Source organism: Populus alba, chromosome 14 (genome assembly GCF_005239225.2).
Source record: "Populus alba chromosome 14, ASM523922v2, whole genome shotgun sequence".
Taxonomy (NCBI): domain Eukaryota; kingdom Viridiplantae; phylum Streptophyta; class Magnoliopsida; order Malpighiales; family Salicaceae; genus Populus; species Populus alba.
This window is the reverse complement of record NC_133297.1, coordinates 16,855,107-16,877,267: the sequence shown is the minus strand read 5'-3', so window position 1 is coordinate 16,877,267 and position 22,161 is coordinate 16,855,107. Positions and strand designations below refer to the sequence as shown.

At 32.8% G+C, this 22,161-nt stretch overlaps 2 protein-coding genes across 2 annotated transcripts; one reads left to right on the top strand and one right to left on the bottom strand.

Moving 5' to 3' along the window:
- The first annotated feature begins 1,636 nt into the window (after nt 1-1,636).
- On the top strand, nt 1,637-4,957 carry LOC118041166 (acyl-coenzyme A thioesterase 2, chloroplastic). Its single transcript, XM_035048354.2, has 5 exons — nt 1,637-2,128; nt 2,693-2,870; nt 3,283-3,752; nt 4,184-4,312; nt 4,504-4,957. The coding sequence occupies exons 1-5, from the start codon at nt 1,703-1,705 to the stop codon at nt 4,669-4,671; spliced, it is 1,371 nt and encodes a 456-aa protein (XP_034904245.1). The 5' UTR covers nt 1,637-1,702; the 3' UTR covers nt 4,672-4,957.
- Nucleotides 4,958-5,412: 455 nt separating this feature from the next.
- Nucleotides 5,413-9,555, bottom strand: LOC118041160 (formin-like protein 1). Its single transcript, XM_035048340.2, has 4 exons — nt 8,126-9,555; nt 7,773-7,966; nt 7,010-7,254; nt 5,413-6,643 (listed from the first exon to the last, which is right to left on the bottom strand). Exons 1-4 carry the CDS (start codon nt 9,547-9,549, stop codon nt 5,816-5,818), a joined length of 2,691 nt encoding a protein of 896 aa, XP_034904231.2. The 5' UTR covers nt 9,550-9,555; the 3' UTR covers nt 5,413-5,815.
- Nucleotides 9,556-22,161: the final 12,606 nt, after the last annotated feature.

The following is a 22,161-nucleotide window of genomic DNA, read 5'->3' as shown; positions in this document are numbered from 1 at the left end:
AATTGAAATCCATAGTACATAAATGTCACGGGAAAAGATATATTACCATGTAATTTATTTGTGTATCCATCCTCAATCTGTACTGCATTCTCCCAACAATTACATTTATTTTATTAATTTTTTTTTAAATTGTTGCAAATGTGTAATATTTAATATACAGATATTTTTATTATTAAATGAGATATAATTACAATTATGTAAGTAATTATATATTTTTTATTAATGTTTTTTGTCAAGATATAATTACAATTATGTAAGTAATTATATATTTTATTTATTAAAAAGAAATAAGAAGAAGAAAAAGAAAATTTTGAGAAACTAAAAATTAGATTATGACAACTTGTATCATCAATAATATCCCAATTTGAATGTTCATATAGGGTTTTGTCTGCTCAAGGATGCATCCGAAAATATTTTTGAATTTTGAATTTAAAAAAAAAAAATGGTGGCCCAGCGTCCAGCTAATTAAAAATAAATGTTGTTGGGTAGATCCTCTTGTAGAAGAGTTAATTAATAGATATTTCTTGTTGACATATTAGAATAAACAAGGCAGCTGAGCAGCAAAATTGAAATCCATAATACATAAATGTCAGTCGCAGCTCGGGAAAAGATATATGACCATGTAATTTATTTATGTTGTATCCATCCTCCATCTGTACTGCATTTTCCCAACAATTACATTTATTTTATTTTTAAATTGATGCAAATGTATAATATTTAATACAAAGATATTTTTATTATTAAATGAGATATAATTACAATTATGTAAGTAATTATATATTTTTTATTAATATTTTTTGTCAAGATGTTAATTGTTAGCGAGCATAAAAATTTCAAGATGTAAATTATAATTTTACAAAATTTAATTGATAAATGCAATTTTAACCAAATTATAGGATATTAGGGTTGATTTTTTCTAATTAAAATGATGTTAACAAAAAAGATGGAATAAGTAAACAAATTACATTAATTTGATAAAACACTCATTATTTTAAAAATCTCAAAAAAAATTATATATATTTTGATCAAAAAAAATCTTTGCATTTAAAAAATACATACAATCCATAATAATATATAGATAAATAGATCATATCCATGAAAAATTGATTTTTAGAACGACGTTCATTTTAGTTTAATAGAGCTAAGTACTTAATTTTTAGGTATCAAAATATTTCAAAAATAATTAAATACTTCTTTAAATAAGGTTGATGATTGTCAACTTATTTTTTTATTTTCAATTATACATTTTTTTCCCATCTTATCTCCCTCTATTTTCCAAAAGAGAAATAAATAAATTTCTTAGAAACGTGAAATAGATGAAAGGACTAAATTATAAAGATATTAAAAACTATGGGGATTAAAGTACATTTTCTGAAACCATGAGACTATTTTTTTTTTTTTGTCAAAACGACAAGGACTGAATTATACGGGGGGGTAAAACAACAAAATAAGAATCCCTTGTTGGGACTTGAAATCGGGTCTCTCAGATGAAAGTCGAGTCAGCTGATCATCTAGACTGCAAGGCAAACTAATAAGTGAGGCACATTAAATTATATAAATATGTAAAAATCAGAATGCAATTCCCACATTTATGGAAGTGAAGGGGCCCACAAAGCTGAGAAACAGTCGTAGTGTTTTACCAAATCAACACCCAATTCCAAAGCAAAATTTCCTTTCTATCTTCATCTCTGATCACTGATCTATGAAGGAGGAATCCAATTCCCAAAATTTGGAGAAGGAAATGGAATTCAATTCCTCCTCTCCAAGAACCATCCCTGTAGTCTCCACATTGACCAACCCCTTTGACAACAGCAACTCCCTTGCTTGCGTCAACGGCCACACACGAAAGCCCATAGCTTTTTGGCCAGGAATGTACCATTCACCAGTAACCAATGCTCTGTGGGAAACAAGGTCCGAGACCTTTGAAAGACTTCTTGACCCACCTGAAGATGCAACTCCACAGAGTGAATTATTGACTAAAACTCCAAAACAGAGCCGTACTAAAATCTTGTATGGTTTTTCTACTGATTATATTTTAAGAGAGCAGTATAGGGATCCTTGGAATGAGGTTAGGATTGGTAAACTGCTTGAGGATCTTGATGCTTTGGCTGGCACCATCTCTGTCAAGGTACTCCCTTTATTTCTTTCTTCTTTTAAATGAATTTATCTGTGTAGTGATTCGAAGTTAGTTTTTTGAATTGTTCTGGAACAATAGGTGGGTTAGGTTGTAATGAAAGCTCCGGCTTTTTTCTTTGTCTGTGGTCTCAAGGCAAGATTTATGCCTAATCTTATATATATATCGGTTGACGAGTAAGCCATGTTGAGGACCTCTTGCCGTTAAATAAATAAATAATAATAATTTTAAAGTTAGCAATGTTGTGGTTACATTGGCTGTCTTTAATACTACGACATGGGAAATGGATAATGGACCGTATCATATGCTTTGGTTTGTTGGCTTTTTTTTTTAATCTTCTGTATTCCTGTTTTTGATGCGTAAAGAAATTTGATGTGGAACCCCCAACTACACATATTTTTGGATGATTACGTCTGTTAGTTGAGTGTTTCTCAACAATGATTGAATATTTTGAAATGAAATGCTAGTTCATGTAATTTGGATGGAATTTTCATTGCAGTATACAATTCACATGCATCTTCCTTTCCATTTGTGATTGAATGTTTGTTGTTGTATTAGCACTGTTCCGACGATGATAGCACAACACGGCCACTGCTGCTGGTGACTGCTTCCGTGGATAAGATTGTCCTGAAGAAGCCAATTAGTGTTGACGTCGATCTTAAAATAGTTGGTTCTGCCATATGGGTTGGTCGGTCATCAATTGATATTCAACTGGAGGTCATTCAATCCACAAAAGGTACTTTATTCTGGTACCAACTTTAGCTTTAAGATATAGTGTTCCTTGACTTTTAAGAGAGTGGAAATAAAAAGGCAAGACAGAACTGATCCTGATGGAGTGTTCGCAAGTGGGTTTGAGTGTTAGGCCCTTTAGTTATACTATTAGTAAGAATCTTTATACTATTAGTAAGAATCTTACTGTTGCTTTAAGCTGTCTTGTGTGATTCATTCAATCTGAATGCTTCAACATACATTTTGAAGAAGCGAATGAAGAAATGTAAGCAGGACGGCAATTATTTTCTATTATCTCAAACTACATGGAAGTTTTAATATCTGGCTAACCAAATATATTGTTGAAAATCCAATAAAATGGCTCTTTTTTTGCGTTGTCTTTATATTTCTTAATCACGGTAAGTAAATTTGTTTTGCAGAGGGCTCTGACACTTCAGACTCCGTAGCTTTGACAGCCAACTTCATATTTGTGGCCCGTGACTCTAAGACTGGGAAAGCTGCTCCAGTGAATAGGCTGTCGCCTGAAACAGAGAAGGAAAAGTTACTTTTTGAAGAAGCTGAAGCAAGGAGCAAGCTCAGAAAGAGGAAGAGTGTAGAAAAAAAGAAGGAAATTCAGAATGGGGAGGTAAATAGACTTGAAGCATTGTTGGCTGAGGGACGAATCTTCTGTGACATGCCAGCCTTAGCGGACAGAAATAGCATTCTTCTAAGGGATACATGCCTTGAAAACTCTTTAATTTGCCAGCCACAGCAAAGGAACATACATGGTCGAATCTTTGGAGGGTTTTTGATGCATCGGGCTTTCGAGTTGGCTTTCTCAACTGCTTATGCCTTTGCTGGATTGGTTCCTTACTTTCTTGAAGTTGATCATGTTGATTTCTTAAGACCTGTGAGTACCAGCATCTTTTCTTTCACCAGTCATAAGCTTTTACTTCATTCTTATTATGTCTCAAAATGAAATATAAGCAACTGCTCTAGACCTCCCCCAAGTACCATCTCCTTACATCGTTGACTGAGTTTAAATTTTTGTGTGAAGCTAAGACGTGATTTGCTCATATAAATGTCTTGAAGTTCAACCATCCAATTCAACTAGTACATTGTATTTGAAATTTAAAATGCAGATGGTGATTTCTTTGCACATGTTGTGATTAAAAGTGTTTGTGTGTGTGTGTGTGTGATAACTCTGAGAGAGAGAGAGAGAGAGAGAGAATTCACAGGTATATCAACTACAGAAGTTGTGCATGTGAACTGCAGTCCCCATGGTCCATGCAATTAATTTTGAGTCATAGTTTACATCAAGAAAATTTGTTTGGTGAACAGGTTGATGTTGGAGACTTCCTGCGCATCAAATCCTGTGTTCTTTACACGGAACATGAAAACTCAGAAAAGCCTCTGATCAACATTGAAGTTGTTGCCCATGTTACCAGGCCTGAGTTGAGGTCCAGTGAGGTAAGTGCCCATATTCCTTTCTTTCATACAACAGAAAATGCTTTCAGAGTAATTGCTAGTCCTTGAAAAGGGTCACTGTCTAGAACTTTTACAGTATGGATTTGAAGCTCAAGTTAACATGAAACTTCCCTCACATATTTCCTATCTTTTTAATTGTGTGCTTCTATTTGCCTTGGCCATATTTGAAACAGGTATCAAATACATTTTACTTCACTTTCACTGCACGTCCAGAGGCAAAAGCCACAAATAATGGATTTAGGATCCGGAAAGTGGTTCCTGCAACAGAGGAAGAAGCGCGCCGTATTTTAGAGCACATGGGTGCAGAGTCCCTGCAATCTAGCGAAGGCAAAAGCAAATAGGAATGTACATTGCAAATTAAAGACAACAAGAAGCGAAGATATTTGGCATAGCTCTGTATCCACTCGACTGGTGTCTAGTTCCACGCATTGGAGGGATCATCAATCTCACTTGATGTAAAAATTAGTCAATCTTGGTGAGCCTGCTCATCCACGAATTCAGGAGTATTACCATGGAAAAAGAATTCCTAATAAATATAGTTTCCTTATCACTAGGATACGAATTCCTGGGGTGAAATTTAGTCACCTCTATTTTATATATTTTGAAATACAGTCATGTTTCAGTGCCTTTACTGGAAAATAAAAAATGCCCCCCTTCCTGATTTAATATTTGGACGGGGAAAGAAAATGCGATAGTAATTGCATGGAAATATGGTTCTAACTTCAAAATATTTGAACTGAAAACAGAATTTCATGGAAAGAAATTTACGACAGTTAGCATTGATATGAAAATTACGGTGGTAGCGGTAAATTAATGGTGAGATAGATGCGGTTGTGGTGATGAATAGGGTATTGATGATGTGGTGGCTATGGTTTATAGTGGTGGTGGCAGCAGCGAAGGTGAGGTGGTGGAATGTTGTTGAAAGATGTTTCAGGTTTCGCACACCAAAACCGAGTACAGAAGCTCCATGGGAGGGTAAGCTGTTAACACCAGTCATTCTCAAGGTCTGTGAGTGCTAGCTAGTTCTGTATGAGATTTGAAATAAATACAATGCTTTTGCCAAACATATGATGAGATTAAAATTTCAGAAAAAGACAACAATTACTAAATAGGTACAGTACAGATATACAACAGGAATACATCCTATGCTCATGACTTGCATAACTGAACAGCTTAGCTTTCCTATAATTGAAGTTTTCGACAGGCTTACGTGACGACATTGCCATTGTCGACTGCTAGTCAAGCCAGCATATTGCCCTACTTCACCCAAAGAAAACCTCGTCGTATACTATCTATATGACAAAAGCAAATTACAAAATCTTTGTCATGGATTTATACAAATATTGAAGAAAAATAAATTACAGAAATCTGGTAAGCCAGATGCCAGCCCATGAGAACCCCACCCTGCCCAATTCACCCACCTTAGGCATTTCCTGGCTAGGTGCAACAATAAGTTTACCCTGATATGAACAAGAGACACAAATATTAAGGAGATGCACTCTCATCATCGGAGGAATCACACTGCTTCCTTGAATTGGATCCAGAAAAAACCTGTGGCAGCGTTGGATTTACAGGAACTGGAAGCATTGGATTAACTGGAACTGGAAATTTATGGGCAGAACTAACAACTGTTCGCTCATTTATCATACCAACTTCTTTGCACACACGATCAAGAACACTAAGAAAGTCTCTGACCACCATGAAGATTCTGAAGGGGTGAGCCTCTTCCTTGGCTGAATTGCCATGGAAGTATTCCGTGATCTCCTTTACTAGTGACAAAGCAACACTTTCTTGGGCTTGAATCCTTATAATCTCCCCCTCAGCCATTTTCATGAACCTCGTCATTGACTCTGAAAATCTCTGACAGCTTTCCACCATTCCCACTGTTTCATTTAATCGCACCACCTCGCTGATATTCTCAATCCCTCTAGAAAGCTTGGAGACATCACTGCTAAGTACATCAGAATCCATAGCAGCTGCTTTCTTCACATCACCGAGCTCTGAACTCAGACCAGAAACAACTTGCAGGCCGAGTTTCCTACACTTGGCATCTTCACTGGAAGTGGAGTTTGGAGTGTTGTTGGTCCCAGAGAGACGAGCACCTTCGGTTCTTATAATCTCCTGTACAACAAAATGCAAGAGTGTGGTCTTTCCATCTGCACCCTTGACATCAACAAGCTTAAGGAGCGTGTCAAGCTTGAAGGCATGGGCATCACCACGGTTAGTGCCAACATTCATGCGGTTTCCTGTCTTGAGCACAGCTTCTAAAAGTTTCAAAAACATCCTGCTATTTCTCAGTTCTTCACAGGCTGCCTGTAAAAAGGAAAAAACAATGAGACTTGGGCGGTGACATCTCAGATCCACCAACACCAAACAATAATGACAAGAAATCACATGGATTAATTTAGAAAGAAAGAAGCACAAGGACTGGTGGTTGCTAAGCGCACAGAATTTTCCATTGGATAGCTGACAAGGTAGCACCTTTGGGCCATTCAACAATCATCCATAATAAGTTTGAGCAGCTATCTCGAGAATTGCAGAACCAAATGGCTACTAAATGTTTTTAGGTGTTGAGGAATGTACAATTACATAAATTGTAGGCTTGATGACCACAATTATACCACAACCAAAAAGAAGCAACAAAGAATCAAAGGAAAAGGATTATAAGACTCCGTTTACCTCCAGAGTTTCAAAGGACCTTTTGAGGTATTCAACCTCGGACTCAAAATTGGCTACGTAAAGCATTGCATCCACTCGTTTAAATGCAAAAGGTACATCAATCACTGCCTTCAGGAATTTCTCAGCATGACCAAGCTTGGTTGGAGAATCATCTTTGTAGTCTTTCAATTTACGCTCCTCTTCTTTGGTAGGAGCCATCTTCAATAAACTTTCCAGAAGTTCAGTTCCTAGAGCATCAACATTTCCTGCATAACAAGTGGGACTTGCTTTAGTTGCGGGATCAGTAATAAATAATTGCGCATGTCACTGCACGCTCATCATACAAATTAAAAGGGCCCGAGAGAAGCAGTAGTAGATGATGGAGGTAACAAATCCAACACAAAATGACAAGATGAGGCATTTAGTGAATTAGGAGCTCTCCATAAGTTAGCAGATCTCAGGATGTCAAATGTAATCGAACGCAGGCTGGCTCATAAAAATTAAATGCATTGTGTAAGTCCAAAGGCCAGAAGCAACCGAAGATGTTTCAGTAAAGTTAAGCAATGATGAAAAGAGACCTCGACAATAAAATACTGGTTCATCTGCGAGTCAAATATGTTAAAAAAAAAAAAAAAAAAAAAAAAAAAAAAAAAAAAACCAGCCTAGAAAGGTTATTTTCAAGCAACAAAGAAATAAGCCAAGAATTCATTCCCCAGACAGAACCCCAAGACATGAAATAAAACAAGACACTTGGACCATGTCTACTATATTAATGGACATTTACCTTCTAAAAGGCCTTCACAAACTTCCTCAATTGTCACATTGAGTGCCCGGAGCAAAATTGCAATGTTCTGCGCCTTTTTGGGATCAAGTACCCTATTTTCTTGGTTGGGTGTTAGGTTAACTGAATGAGGAGTGGCTGGCTTTGGTTTTGGCGTATTGACAACGAACAATGTCTCAATCATTTCCTCGTTCAATCTGCGGAATACCCAATTCAACCAATTATTCAGGAGAGAAGAGAATATAATCCATATTTGAACTAGAAATTTAGACCTATTTTACTTTTAAAAAAAAGAAAGAGAGAGCACGAAAACACCGATTACAAGTAAATAGGTAACAGAGGGTTCAGAGTCTTACTTAAAAGAGCTGGACCTCAGATGATCCCACACCATTTCACGATCAGAGCTTGCTCTAACTTTATCCCAATGCAAGGGCTTTAACTTTGGTTTAGGAGTTTCGTCGGCCTCCTCCAATGATTTAGAACTAGGTGGCAACTCAATGGGCGATACATTGGTTGTGCTTTGTAATACAAAAGGCCTTGAGGGTGGTATAAGCGCTGGAGGCTTTGAAATTGGCTGGTCTGTTGGTGTTGATAATACATTAACACAGGGAGATTCCCATTGTCTTCGCGGTAGCTGCATTGGCGGAGGCGGAGGCGGAGGCGGGGGTGGAGGAGGCGGAACTGACATAAGCTGCTCGAAAACATTACTAATTCTTGCATTTAGACCCAAAACACTAGAAGTCATTGTTGGTGATACATCTGGGCTCTTTCTATCCGGCGAAGAAGAAGGTGAAGACAATAATGTAGGAGACATCTTAGTATGATCTGAAACATTCGAGATTCTGGGAGATGAAAACGTGCTCTTAGCTACAGACAATGAAGGAGACATCTCAATTCGATCCAAAACATTTGAAACTATTGGAGATGTAGGTAGGCTCTTCTCGAAACCTCTTTCTGGTGAAGAAGCAACAGACAGTGAAGGAGACCGCGCAGTTCGATCCAAATCAATTGATATTTTCGGTGATGGGGTCCTTTCCAAATCTCTATCAGGTGATGAAGAAACAGAGGACAACGACGGAGAATTCACATTAAATCGAGCCAAATCGTTCAGTACTCTATCAGGTGAAGTTGAAACAGAAGAAGGTGAGCTAGAAGGTCTATTTTGGGCCAAATTGCTATTCAATATTCTAGCTGGAGATAAAGATGGAGACCGCATAATCACATTGTTTCGATCCAAATCATTCAACACTCTAGGAGAAGTAGAAGCCGAAGACAGCACATTTCTTTCCAAATTTAGTGTAATTTTAGGCGAAGCATATGGAGATGAAGCACAAGATGATGAAGAAGATTTCCTCTCATTATGAGCATCCATTATTGATGGCGATGGTGGTGGCAACGATTGAGCAGAAAGTACAGTACCAGATTCCGGCGATTTTGGTCTGGGACTCAAACTTACTGGCGGAGAAATACTGAGAGAATGAGACCGAGCAGGAGAAGCTGAAGTGGAAGACGAATGCGAGCTCGAAGATTCAATACTTTTTGCATCAAAACCGGCAGCAGCAGCAGAAAAACCTCTTCTAGACCCGCTGGAGCTTTCTCTACCGCCTGAAGATCCTCTCGGTGAGTAAAACTCCTCTTCCTCCTCCTCTTCATTCCCATCCCTATCAAAATTGCCACTTCCATAGTTCTGCCTCGAATTATCCCTGTTGAAGCGGTGGAAGGGGCCGGAGCTCCGGGGACTCCAGTTTATGATGATCAGACCTGACATTAGTGTTGTCATTGGAGCTTTCATGCTAACCTGCCTTGAATTTTACTAAAAGTTCCCAAGTACAGAAACTTCGGAACTAGTTGAAAGAGGCTCTTAGTTTATTGGCTGTTGCTACTTGCTCTAAGTCTCTCTGCAGTTACTTGGAGTCTGTTACTGTTACTGGATCCACCGTAAGTCTTGCAGTCGGAGAAGTTAGTTTGGTTTCTCCGGCGGTGAGCGTAATAAAAGGCGATGATGCCCAGGACAATGAGAGCCGAGATGACAGCCGAGATGGCGACAACGAGGAGTTTTTGGGATTTGGGTTTGGGTTTAGAGGACTGAGGGAGGATGAGAGAGGAGATGTTGGCTGGGAAAGATGCGAATGCGGTAGGGGACGGAGGGGGTGGAGGGGAAGGGTAGGAAGGGAAAAAGGGGGATTGGTTAGGGGTAGGCGTGGGAAAATGGGATTTGGGAATGGTGGCGATGGTGGCGATGGTGGTTTAAGGTGGGGAAGGAGATGGAGGTTCGGTGGGAAGGAAGGAGTCCTGTGGCTTAAATGGCTGATGAAGAATCCGACGGTTAGTGGTCGTGGAAGAGCACAAGTGGGGCGGTGCGTAGGATAAGAGGAAGAGTGATGTAGTGATGAAGGAAGCGAGGAAAGAGGTGGGCATTTTGTGGTTTCTCGGCTCTATGTTTCAAGAGCAGGGAGGAGGAGGAAGAAGAAGAGGAAAGAAATGTGCTGTGGGTGTGATTTGTGGGGACTGTTTGCTTTGTTGAAAGAGAGAGGGAGAGAAAGGAAAATGGGAAAGGGTTGAATCATGAGAGAGGAAAAGGAAGAGGAAGGGAAAGTGTGGAGGAGAAGGAGGAGGAGGAGGAGGAGGAGGTGATGCATCCAGCTAAGATTCTGCTGGTGAGTTTGTCTGATATTTGCTACTGCTATTAGTGAAGTGAAAAAGGGAGACTTGAGTCTTTGACTGTTTGCGTATGAGCTACAAAAAAATATGTTTGCTTTCTTTGCTCCTTTTATTGGGTTTTGTATTAATTCTAACGGCGTGCTTTTTTCTACGTAATCAGACCTACTCTCAATTTTCTTACTCAGCACAAAAACATCATCATATCAAACATGTATATTTCGTTGACAAATATATTTGAATAATATATTTTTAAAATTTAAATTTTATTTTTTAATACCTTACAGTAAAATAATTTAAAATAAAAATTAATAATTTAAATTTTTTGACAAACACATTCTCGGTTTCTAAATATTTATACACACGAAAACAATAAACAAAATTACTTTGAGGATCTCTAAGATTTGTTTGACAGATCTAAATTGTTTAGGAATTTATTACCTGAAGACTCTGATCTGTTTTATAATTCAAATAAATAAGTTTATCATAAACAAGTTGTTTATTGTTCAACCTCCAATAATAATTCACACAAACCACTATTAAAAAATCTTCCTAATATTAGAAAAGTCATTATTAGTTTCAGTGATAAATTTCTTGATGTATAATATTATTTCATCAATAATATTTATTTAACATTAAAGCATAGAAAATGCATGTTATTTTAAATCATGTTTGTTCTCTACATGATAGTTATTGATTGTTCGAATAAGATTTGAAATTCTTTTTCAAATCTCATTTCACATTAACTAAGAATTTCTCAATCAATACTATTTAAAAAACATATAAATATATATATTTTTTTTTAATTTACATAAGATGATGAATCATCTCTCGATTACTCAATACTTCATATTAGTTCTCGATATACACCAATGTATGTCCTTCATCACATCGATTAAATAATTATAACATGATCAAAGTATACACATTTTTTTATATATAAGATCATTTTACATAACCGTTATATGAGTTTTTTCATTGATATAAATGATCTCTCCATGTGGATTTTTCATGAAGATAAGTTTAATGTACTGTCTTATAATAAACACTTATATATTAGTTTGGTATTTCTTATACCTAACTTATGAAAATAATGTTTCATTTCATACAAAAAAGAATATGATATATAACCAGCGTCTACTTTCTAATAAATAGAAGAGTATTTAAGAGGACATCGACCAAGAATATTTAGAAAACAATGTTTCGATACAATAAAAACTATAATAACTACACAACTTTGTAATTTTTCCTTGCAAAGTATTTTTTGTCTCATTAACTTTATATTCACTCTAGATTCATAGATCGAGTACTAGACTTATCAATATAATATGATATAAATATTAAGATAAACCAAAATCTTATTAATAGTAAATATATATTCATACAGTGCATAATATTTCTCAACCAATCAATCGGCTACAAGACTTGTTGAACTAACCCTCGGCCGCATAGCAAAACGGTGCCATTTTCTCTCTGAGGGCAGTTTGAAATTGAAATTCAGCCCCTTCTGTCGGTTCAAGTTTGATGCTTTTGAAGGAATCATAGACGTAACAAAGACAAGAGAGCCAAGAGTGAGGGCTTACGTCATTCATAGTTGAAATTGACAACCTCAACAAACAGTACTATAAAAATAAGCCTTTTTAAAATAGCAATATGTTTATTTGTTAATGATTAATGTAACCCTAGCCTCGTTGGAGTCCGCACCTCCTAACCGATGTTGAAAACGGGAAAAGCAATCGAGATTCATCACATCACAACCAAGAGAGAAAATGAAAATGATTGATTTTCGTTGCTAGAGACTAGGATGCTTTTGCTGTTGCAATGAAGGTAGAATTAATTATATTTTCAGGTTGGACTCCCCTAGGGGTTTAATTCGCCCGTAACTAGAGGTCAGAAAAACGGTCGCGTACAGTGGCCATGAAAAAATAAATCATAAATTTATCTTTACGTCCTTAAAATTAATTGTTGCCCGCCACCCAGCAAGTTATTCCAAGTCATATTGTGGTAAGAGAGAAGATCGAAATTATTTGTATACTCTCGAAATTGCACAACTATATTCTTTTTAATATATATATAGAAAAATTATTCAACTATCCACGAAAAATTCCTTCGTAATTACAATAACGCACTATAAAAATAAATCATTAAACCTACCCATTCTAATAATTCTATTTTTTTTGGAATTATTTTTATTAATAAGATGATAACATAGACAATAATTTTTTAAAAAAAACCTGGCTGCCCATTCCACAATATCGAATATATTTTTTATTCATGATCTGGATATTTTAGAAAATTTATAGAGAAATATGAGAATATGAAAAGTCAAATAATTAATTTAATAGTTTTTATCTAAAAAAAACTTAAAATTTCTTTCACTACAATGTAACATTGAAATATTCAATAATATGATAGTGCCAAAAAATGATAGTACAGAAAAGTGTAGATAACCTCTAATACCACTGAGACTGTTTTTATAAGATCATAATAACCCTTATAAAAAAATCAAACAAGTTTAATCCATAACAATAAGTTCAATTCCTCAGTTTGCTATTAGTTAGTAGAGTTGCTTGACACTATTTCTACACAGACATCTCTGAGGTTGAACGAGCTTAAATTAGTGTTTTCTTGGGTTATTTTTTTTTCCCTTTTTTTTTCCTCTTTTGGGTAGAGAGTGTTTCAGAGTGAGATATTGGTTTGTTTGTTCACGTCCCAAGAATAATTAATTGCTACTAGCCCGAATATATACTTATATTTCTTTATTTTTATTAACTTAAAATATTCGTCCTAATACATAAACACTTAAAATCTAAAAAACAAGTAATTTTTTTTAGCTTGGAGAGACTATGAAGTAGAAGGTTTCTACAAAAGGTGATGTTGTATATATATATCTATATAACGCTGGACAAAACAGAATAATTAAAATATTGATAAAGTTAACATGGGACAATTTTTTTTTTTTTCCTTTAAATATAAAAAAAATGACACATCTGTTAAATATAAAAAATGAAGAACAATGTTTACATAGGACTGTCTATGGAATGGACATGTTTGACTTTGAAAGAGACTACATATAACTCGCGTTGATTCAGATTACTTTTGCGATAATTGTTGGCCAGAGTTTTTCCATTGTGTTCGGATTGCGAAAACCTGGAAACGTAACACTGCGATTTAAGGGCTTTTAATTACTCACACACACAAATGAATAGGTTCAAAACATGCACTCTTAAGTATCGAAGATCTATAGATACTTTACACTGCACCTGTTATTTATCATGTTAGTCTTTAAAAATAAATAAGGTATCCTATAAACTAGTTTGAAGTAAAAAAAATATCAATTAAATTAAAAATGAAAAAACAGAAAAAAACGCCAAGTGTCCAGTTTCAAATTATCTGTTGAGAGAGCTTTTGTTTTATAAACCACCTGAATCAAAAAAAAATCGAACCAAACTAAACCACAACATTAAAAAAAAAAGCCAAACAGGAAACACGATTGATAAAACAAGCAAATCGGTTGAACAAGTTTTTATTCGTAAAAAAACCAAACTAAACGATATCAAGTTAGTTGGTTTGAGCTGATTTCAGTTTGGTTATCTTTGATTATAAAATCAATATGAATACTTTTATCCAATTTATGTTATAAAAAAAAATAGTAATTAAATACAATAGGTCATGAGTAATAAGAAATGAAGAAAAGAGTTTCAATCACACATAAAAATGGCTATAAAAATCGAGTTTTAAAAAAACATGTTTTTCTAGTTTTCTTTTCTTTAAAAAAGCTAAGTTTTAATGCAAGCTATTCTATAATTCTTTTAGAGATAGTATTATATGTATATAATAAAATGTTCAAGGTTAATTTAAATATCTATGTTAATAAAAATATATAAATTATTATTGTATATTTCAATTACTCATGTATTAATAAAATGAAGAAAAGAGTTCAATCACACATTAAAAAACTATAAAATCAAGTTTAAAAAACATGTTCTAGTTTTCTTTTCTTAAAAAAAAAAGCTAGTTTTAATGCAAATCTATTTATAATTCTTTTTAGAGATAGTCTTATTGTATTATAATAAAATGTCCAGTTTAGTCAAATAATTTGATACAAGTTTTATTTTATTTTACTTTTCTTGTTGACACGATCACATCACGACTGATATCATCTAAATTGCCTATTCCACGAATCAATGTTCGTATGATCACGTAATGATAGATTAAAATAAAAGATATTGAACATCAAATTAAATAACATTAAAGAGCAGGCATTCCAGTTAAAAATCATATAAACGCAAGGCATGCATTCAATTAAAAATCACTACTTGGTCTTCTTTATTTTTTTTCATTTCAATTTTTTTTAAATTAATACCTTTTAGTATTTAAAATTATTTTGATATATAATATCAATAACTAAATTTTTTTAAAATAGAAAAACAATTATTATTTTAATATATTTCCAAAATAAAAAAATATTCTAAAAAATAGATCATCATCCCTCCCAAAAACCCCCCTTAAAATCCCAATTTATCTTTTTTTCCCATCCTAGACTGACAAAGCAGGCAAGCAATAAAATATAAATTATAAAAATTTTGAGAAGTGTTACTTAACTGACCAAATATACGCTCTTGAGTTTGTTCTTTTAGAGGTTAATTAGTTCGAGTTTTGCAAATTTCAGGATCACTGAAGATTTATATATGTGTCTAACTTCATGGTTTATGGAATTAGTTGAGTGCGAACAAGTTGGCCAAACATCCATTTTATTAAAACAACAAATACAATGCTTAGGATATGTTTGGTATATAAATATATTGTTTGGAAGGTATGACAAACCCTTTAAGTTAAGGGAGTCGAATATCAACGCCCTTTCTCCCAAAAAAAAAAAATGCAAATAATAAAAACGAAAAAGCAAAAGACTGACCGATCCGCCCCTCTGGCAAGACAGGGGCGCGACCTGACACTTTGACGCTGGCTTTTTGCTACTTTTATTTCTCCTCGGGGCTTGGACCGCTTTGAAAAATAAATAATTGGAAAAGCAATGGACATAATGACCAGTAAGTAAGTGCTCCATGGGGAGGTTGAAGCATGGACGACACTGTAACTTCCAAATCTTGGAAAATATATTAATTTAGTACTATAATATATATGATGCTCTTTTATTTATCATACCAAGTTCTTTTCAAATTATCATGGAACCAAGATGACAGCAAGTTATATTATTATAAAGTTATAAGCATGATTATACAATAATTATTGGCGGGCTGTCTTATCCTTAATATTTTGAAAGCTGTTTATATATATATATATATATATATTATATATATATATATATAATATATAGTATATATATATAAACTGAGAAATATAGCCTCAACTGGTCAGGTTTTAATTTACTCCTTAAAGATCATTAATTCAAGTCTCACAAATCATTAGATCACTGGAGAGCGGTGTGCCATGGTCGTTAAACTTCAGGATTTGTTAGATTAGTCGATTAGTACTCTGCAAGCTGGTTTCGAAGACACCCATTAATATAATAATAAAAAAGCTGTTTTATGAGAGTATTTCTATTTTATTAAAAATATATTAATATCAACTGTATAACATGAGTTAAATTAAGTTTAATTTTTAAAGTAATGTCTTAATTGAATCTATAACATAAAATAAAAGAGAAGATGTGAGAATACCACCCTGACCATTCCAACCCATTTCCTATTCGCAAACCAACTTCTATTTATTTTAAAATATTTTGAAACGAATATGGGCAAGCATGGTAGCAACTCAATTTAAAAGAGAATCACAATATCAGTTATTAAATTTTTATTAAATAAATAAAAATAATAAAATTTAAATATAAAGTGTTGATTAATTAATACAGATGTCAAGAGAAATTATCTTAACCCAATACTGTAAGCTATCATAAAAATTCATTCAAAATATGATTTATATTATTCTATAACAAAACTAATGTTATTTTAATTTTTTTAAATTTTTATTTTTAATATTAGTATACTTAAAATAATTTTTAAAAAATTAAAATAATAATTTAAAAACTAAAAATTAAAATTAACATTTTTTTTTTATAAAAAAAAACAGGAATTGAGATATGGAATAAACCTTTGAGCAAATAAAACCAGCACATACACACACAGTGTACTTCCCTTCTGTTTCTCACTTCTCTGGGCGTGCATTGCAATCCCTCCATCGTCAGGTAGTTCCTTTTCAAAAGCACTGCCAGTACTCTGTAGTAAAATGCTGTCTGTGGCAGTTCAATGAACGCCATGCATGGACGCATACATTACGGTAGTGTTGGGGCTGCGTTTCTACCTGTGTTTCATAAAATTTTAAAATTTTTTTTTGTTAAAATTAAGTGCGGTTTGTACTTTTTGGATCGTTTTGATGTGCTGATATCAAAAATGATTTTTAAAAAATAAAAAAAATCATTAAAATATATTTCGATATGAAAAGCTATTTTAAAAGTAACCGCTACCACATATGGATTCTTCGACGAGAGAAAGGAAGTGAAATCAAGCTCTGAAAGCTGCTTTCCCTTTGCTGTCCAGACGATTGTTCTCTGGTTTAAAGCTCTTCTTTTTTATTGCTACACTGCGAATGTTTCCAAACGGCAATAGACATTCCAATTATTGTTGTTGTTATTGTTCTTATTATTATTATTATTATTATTTCATGAGAGTGACAATACATGCCGAAAGTGATGATATTTCTTGACAATAGTCTCTATCCCTGTTTTTGGCAACTTCTTGGGATTTTTTTTTTCCAGGAAAAACATGTATTGTGTTTTATTAGTTCTAACATACAAGATGCCTAGAGAAATCCTAACTTTTGGATTTGTTTAATTTCTTTTAGTTTAAACAATCTAATTCATTTTTAATAATTACATATCTAGTAATTTAATATAAAAAGTATAAAGAGTTAGTATCTATATTTTGTAAAGATTTTTTTTGATAGTTGTGGAGACATTTTGATAATAAAATTAGTAATTTTATAAAAAAAATAAAATAAATTAATATTTAAAGGAGAGATATTCTGAAAATATCATGTACCAAAGAATGAAGATATTGAGAACTTTTTAACCTTAAAAAGATTTATGATGTAATTTTTAAATTTATGAATCTTTTTTTTGTGGAGCGAAGGAATTTAATATAATTTTATTTTTATATATATTTAAATTGTATTTTACTTTAAAATATACATATTAAATTAATATAAAAATACTAAAAAAACTTGCTGAAGATCCCAAAAAATCTTTAGTTACATTAAAAAATGAGAAATGAGTGCACAATTGACTGGACCCAAGCATGTTATAACAAAAAGAAAAAAGTAATGGTGTGTGTAAATTACAAGAAAATAAAGTATCCACCACGAGGGCATAAATAAATAAAGTAATAAACGCTTAGCATCCAAAGCAGGAAGACGGACATGCAAGGAAAAACAAATTAAGAAGAAAAACGCTTTGATACATATATATATATAAATATAATTATATATATATATATATATATATATATATATATATATATATATATAGATTTAAAATAAAAGAAAAAAGAAAAAAGCAGAATTCCATTACCAACACATCACGTGAGGTCTCACCTTGATAGTATAGTTACAGTTGCTTTTTAAATAACATTTCATGTCAAAATACAATGTTAATAATATTTTTTTTATTTTTTAAAAAAAATTATTTTTGTATTAGTACATCAAAATAATTTAAAAACACTAAAAACATTATTAATTTGAAGTTAATAAAAAAAAATAAAAATTTTAAAATTTTTTAAAAATGTTTTTAAAAGACAGAAACAAACATATTAAGTTTCTGTTTCTGGTTCTTTTAGGGGTAATATTTCTCTAATAAAACCTTTCATCTTCTCTTTAGATTAGCTTTCTAGCAATTGATATGTTTTTTTTTTTCTCTCAACTCCTCATGACATTTCTACTTATTACTTTAGACTTTAAACCTTAGAAAGCACCAAAAAGCCTTGCAAAAGTGAGATTTCCAAACCAGGAGAAAAAGTTGCTGGTAGATTTAACAATGGCGCCAGTAACTAAAGCATGAAGGTGCAAAGCCTTTATTTTTATTTTTATCTTTGTTGTCTTTTGGGCAAAGCATCTCTTGTAACTTTAGAGGAAGGCCAGTCCCCCTCCCTGAAGAACCAGGCCATGAAAACAACGAAAAGGAAGCTCTAATCAGTAACATAAATGGGATAAAAACGCTTCTGGAAGCAATTAAACATGCTTTTTTTCTACCGTAATACAACACAGTAATGCTCCTAAAGGTGACCACATGATATCTTGAAGCTTGCAACTTGTGAAGAAGAAATCTGCTGTTGCTGTGGACAGTCCGCCACGCCCTCTCTCGCTTTTGGTAATAGCATCTTGAGGGGATTAACCTTTTTCAGTAGCCATAATAAAAGAAGACGAAGAAAAGGAAAAAGAAGAGAGTAAAAAGCAATAAAGTGAGTGGCTAAAGATGTGGAGCCACTGACCACTGATGATATACATGGGCGAGTGAGTGTGTGTTGATTTTACTGTGCAATTAATGGAGATTTAGAGATCGGCGACGATGAACAGTACTGCCCAGCGGTGGATTCTCAACAGCAGGAAAAAGAAGGAAACCTGCGTGGATCTATTGCAGCAGTAGCAATGATTCTCAAAATGAGCTGTTGCAGAAATTATCAGTGCCTGCTTCATAATGGTCCTTGAGATATGATTAATTGCATAAGAACATATGTGGAAACGAAGTGAATCTTAATTATTATTAAACCAGATTTAATATATATAAAAAAACTGAATTAAACAAACGCAGTTGCCTAAGTGTATGATGATTTCTTGACTGTCCGTTCATCTCAATTATGGAGTTTCTATCATTTCACATGGGCTACAACCAGAAACCCTTTTTTATATATGTAATTAGCCAACTTATATTCCATTTTTTGTTTGTCATTACGAGCTTCCTTGAAGTTTCGCAAGGATGGAATGCTCCCTGTTGAGGAGGCAAATTACTAAATAAAATGTGGCATCTTCTGCAGAACAAGGATTCAAAAGCTGTGCAAAGAGCTTCCGACCCATGCAGAGGTGTTTGATTTTAGTGTGTTTCCTCCCAATAAAATCTCTTAGATATATAGACAAAACTGTTGGAAGTCCATTGGAACGATATTGCCGCCCTCCTTTTTATATATATATATAGAAAAAAACAAGCCAGTTTTTTTTTTTTTTTTTGGAAATAAAAAATCATTTCCTGCAAACTTATTTTCACCATTGATCTTTTTTCCTTCTTTTCCTTTTTTTTTTTTCTCGTCTAGTATTTGACCAAAATTTCTACATTTCACTACTTCATTGCATAAAGTTTCCTCCTCATGATATTACAAATAATTGTTCACATGTTGTTTTCTGCTCATCTGTCTTTTAGTTATTCATATATTTTTGAATTAGAAATTTAGAGAAAGACAGGTTAAAAAAAAGGATACACGGAGGATATTACAAATTCTTATTAGTCCAGACAACAAAAGCTTACATAATAAGGTTGCATGAATACTTATCGGATCCGGTCCAGGGTTCATCCAGTTAAGGGTCGTGTCCTGAGTTTTATGGGTCAATTCAGATTAACCTAGAAAAATTAAAAATAAATATTTAAAGTTTTAATATTTCATATAAAAAATCAAAAAAAAAAATCCACATAAATATAGGTTATATATGTTATAAATAATAAAGTTTAAAGGAATATTTTAAAAAGTTTTTATTCTACATTAAAAAAACATAATTTTTTTCTTGTGAACATAGAGTATATATACAAAAGGGTTTCAAATTCCACATTGAAAAGATATTATGTTATCCTTTTAAGTTGAAGTATTTAAACCAAATTTTTTTTTATTCCATATTAAAAAAAACATAACTTTTTTCTTGTGAACATATAATATATATATGAAAGGGTTTCAAATCCCATATTGAAAAAAAACTTTTTTCTTGGGAACATATATATATATACACCAAAGGATTTCAAATCCCACATTGAAAAAATAATTTTTTTCTTGGGAACACACACACACACACACACATTAAAGAGTTTCAAATCCCACATTGAAAAAATAAAACATTTTACTAATATTTATACAATGAGCTTTAATATATATTTTCATTCAAGGGTAATTAAGTCATTTTAGTTTAAAAAGTATGAAAATATCCTATTACCCCTAATATTCAGGCCAATTGTTTTTGTTGGCAAAGAAAAAATTATAATTTCATTATTACAATCTATAGTGCAAAGGAGTCTAAAGTTACAATATATAACATTGTTTAAGACCCCTCTCTATTTATTTATTTTATTTATTTATTTATGTATTATTATTATTATTATTATTATTATTATTATTTTACCATATTGACCTTGTGCATAACTCAAAGTAGTGTATAATCTAAAATTGAAATAGATAAGAGATGCAAAAAAAAAAAAAAAAACATATGAACAATTAGATAATTGAGTAAATGTACAATTATAAAGAGATTTTGATGAGTTTTTTTTTATATAAAAAAAATAGCTAAGTGGTTAAAAAAATATATCCAATCTTGCACAACTAAAAGCTTATTTCTCAAAATAACATAGTTTTATAAGATGTGCAGGTCACATATATGACCCATCTATATACATAAGTATGACCTGTGAGACCTCAATACACGCAAGTGAGACCTACGTAACCTCAACATTGTCATACTAGTAGCATTTTTCTAGCCTTTTAACTCTTTAGCAAAAAAATCCAATAAACTTAAAAAGTCATATTCAACTCAATTCAGCACAAATCACATACATGTAATTCAATTTCATTTCAAGTCAATTCATAATTATACAAAGAAAATTCATAAATGGAAAACTTAATTAATTTATTATATATAAAAAATCAATTCTCATAACATTAATGTACATCATTTAACTACATCTAATAAATCATGTTGTGGATGAGCTTGCACCATCAGAACCATGAATATGTCATCATCGTGCATGAGAAAGGCCTTATCCTTTTTTTATTGCAATGCCTAGATGCCTAGTCTCCCTAACCTCATCAAGTCCATAACAATATAACTAGAACTAAGTAGTGAAAATGGTGTGCATGACATTATCACTATCATCACAAATTGAGACAACAACAACAACTCTTCGACCCTCCTATATAAAATAATTCACCAATTATATATATATATATATATATATAATCATCTATAATATATAAATAAGATGTTTACTAAATGTTATACAAAACTAATGCATACCAATTTATTATATTTGTATGCATAGGGCATATAATTCATTAGATTACATGGACACCTCGAAATATGCTTCCATATTGTTGTAATAAATTATCATGTTATGTTCATGTGTCATGTCATGTAGGTATCTAAATTAATTAGTGGATGCTACTCTACAAATATCTAAGCTCTCTTAGTATACCAAAGGCTCATATATTCTAAATGAATCACTCACCAATTGATGTTCCTTTACCTCGATAATTAGCAATATGCAACTTATAAATTGTATCAACATCATCAAGGATGTGTTAGTGTAATCCATACTATCATATAATCCTGCTATAAAAATACATGCATAAGCAAAAAAAAATTATCTTGTTCGTCATGCTTTTTTTATGTTATTGTTCGAGTATTTGCACATATATTAAGACTGAGTTTTTTTTTAATGATTTTAAAGACATATACCTTGCTCAATCTTTATAAG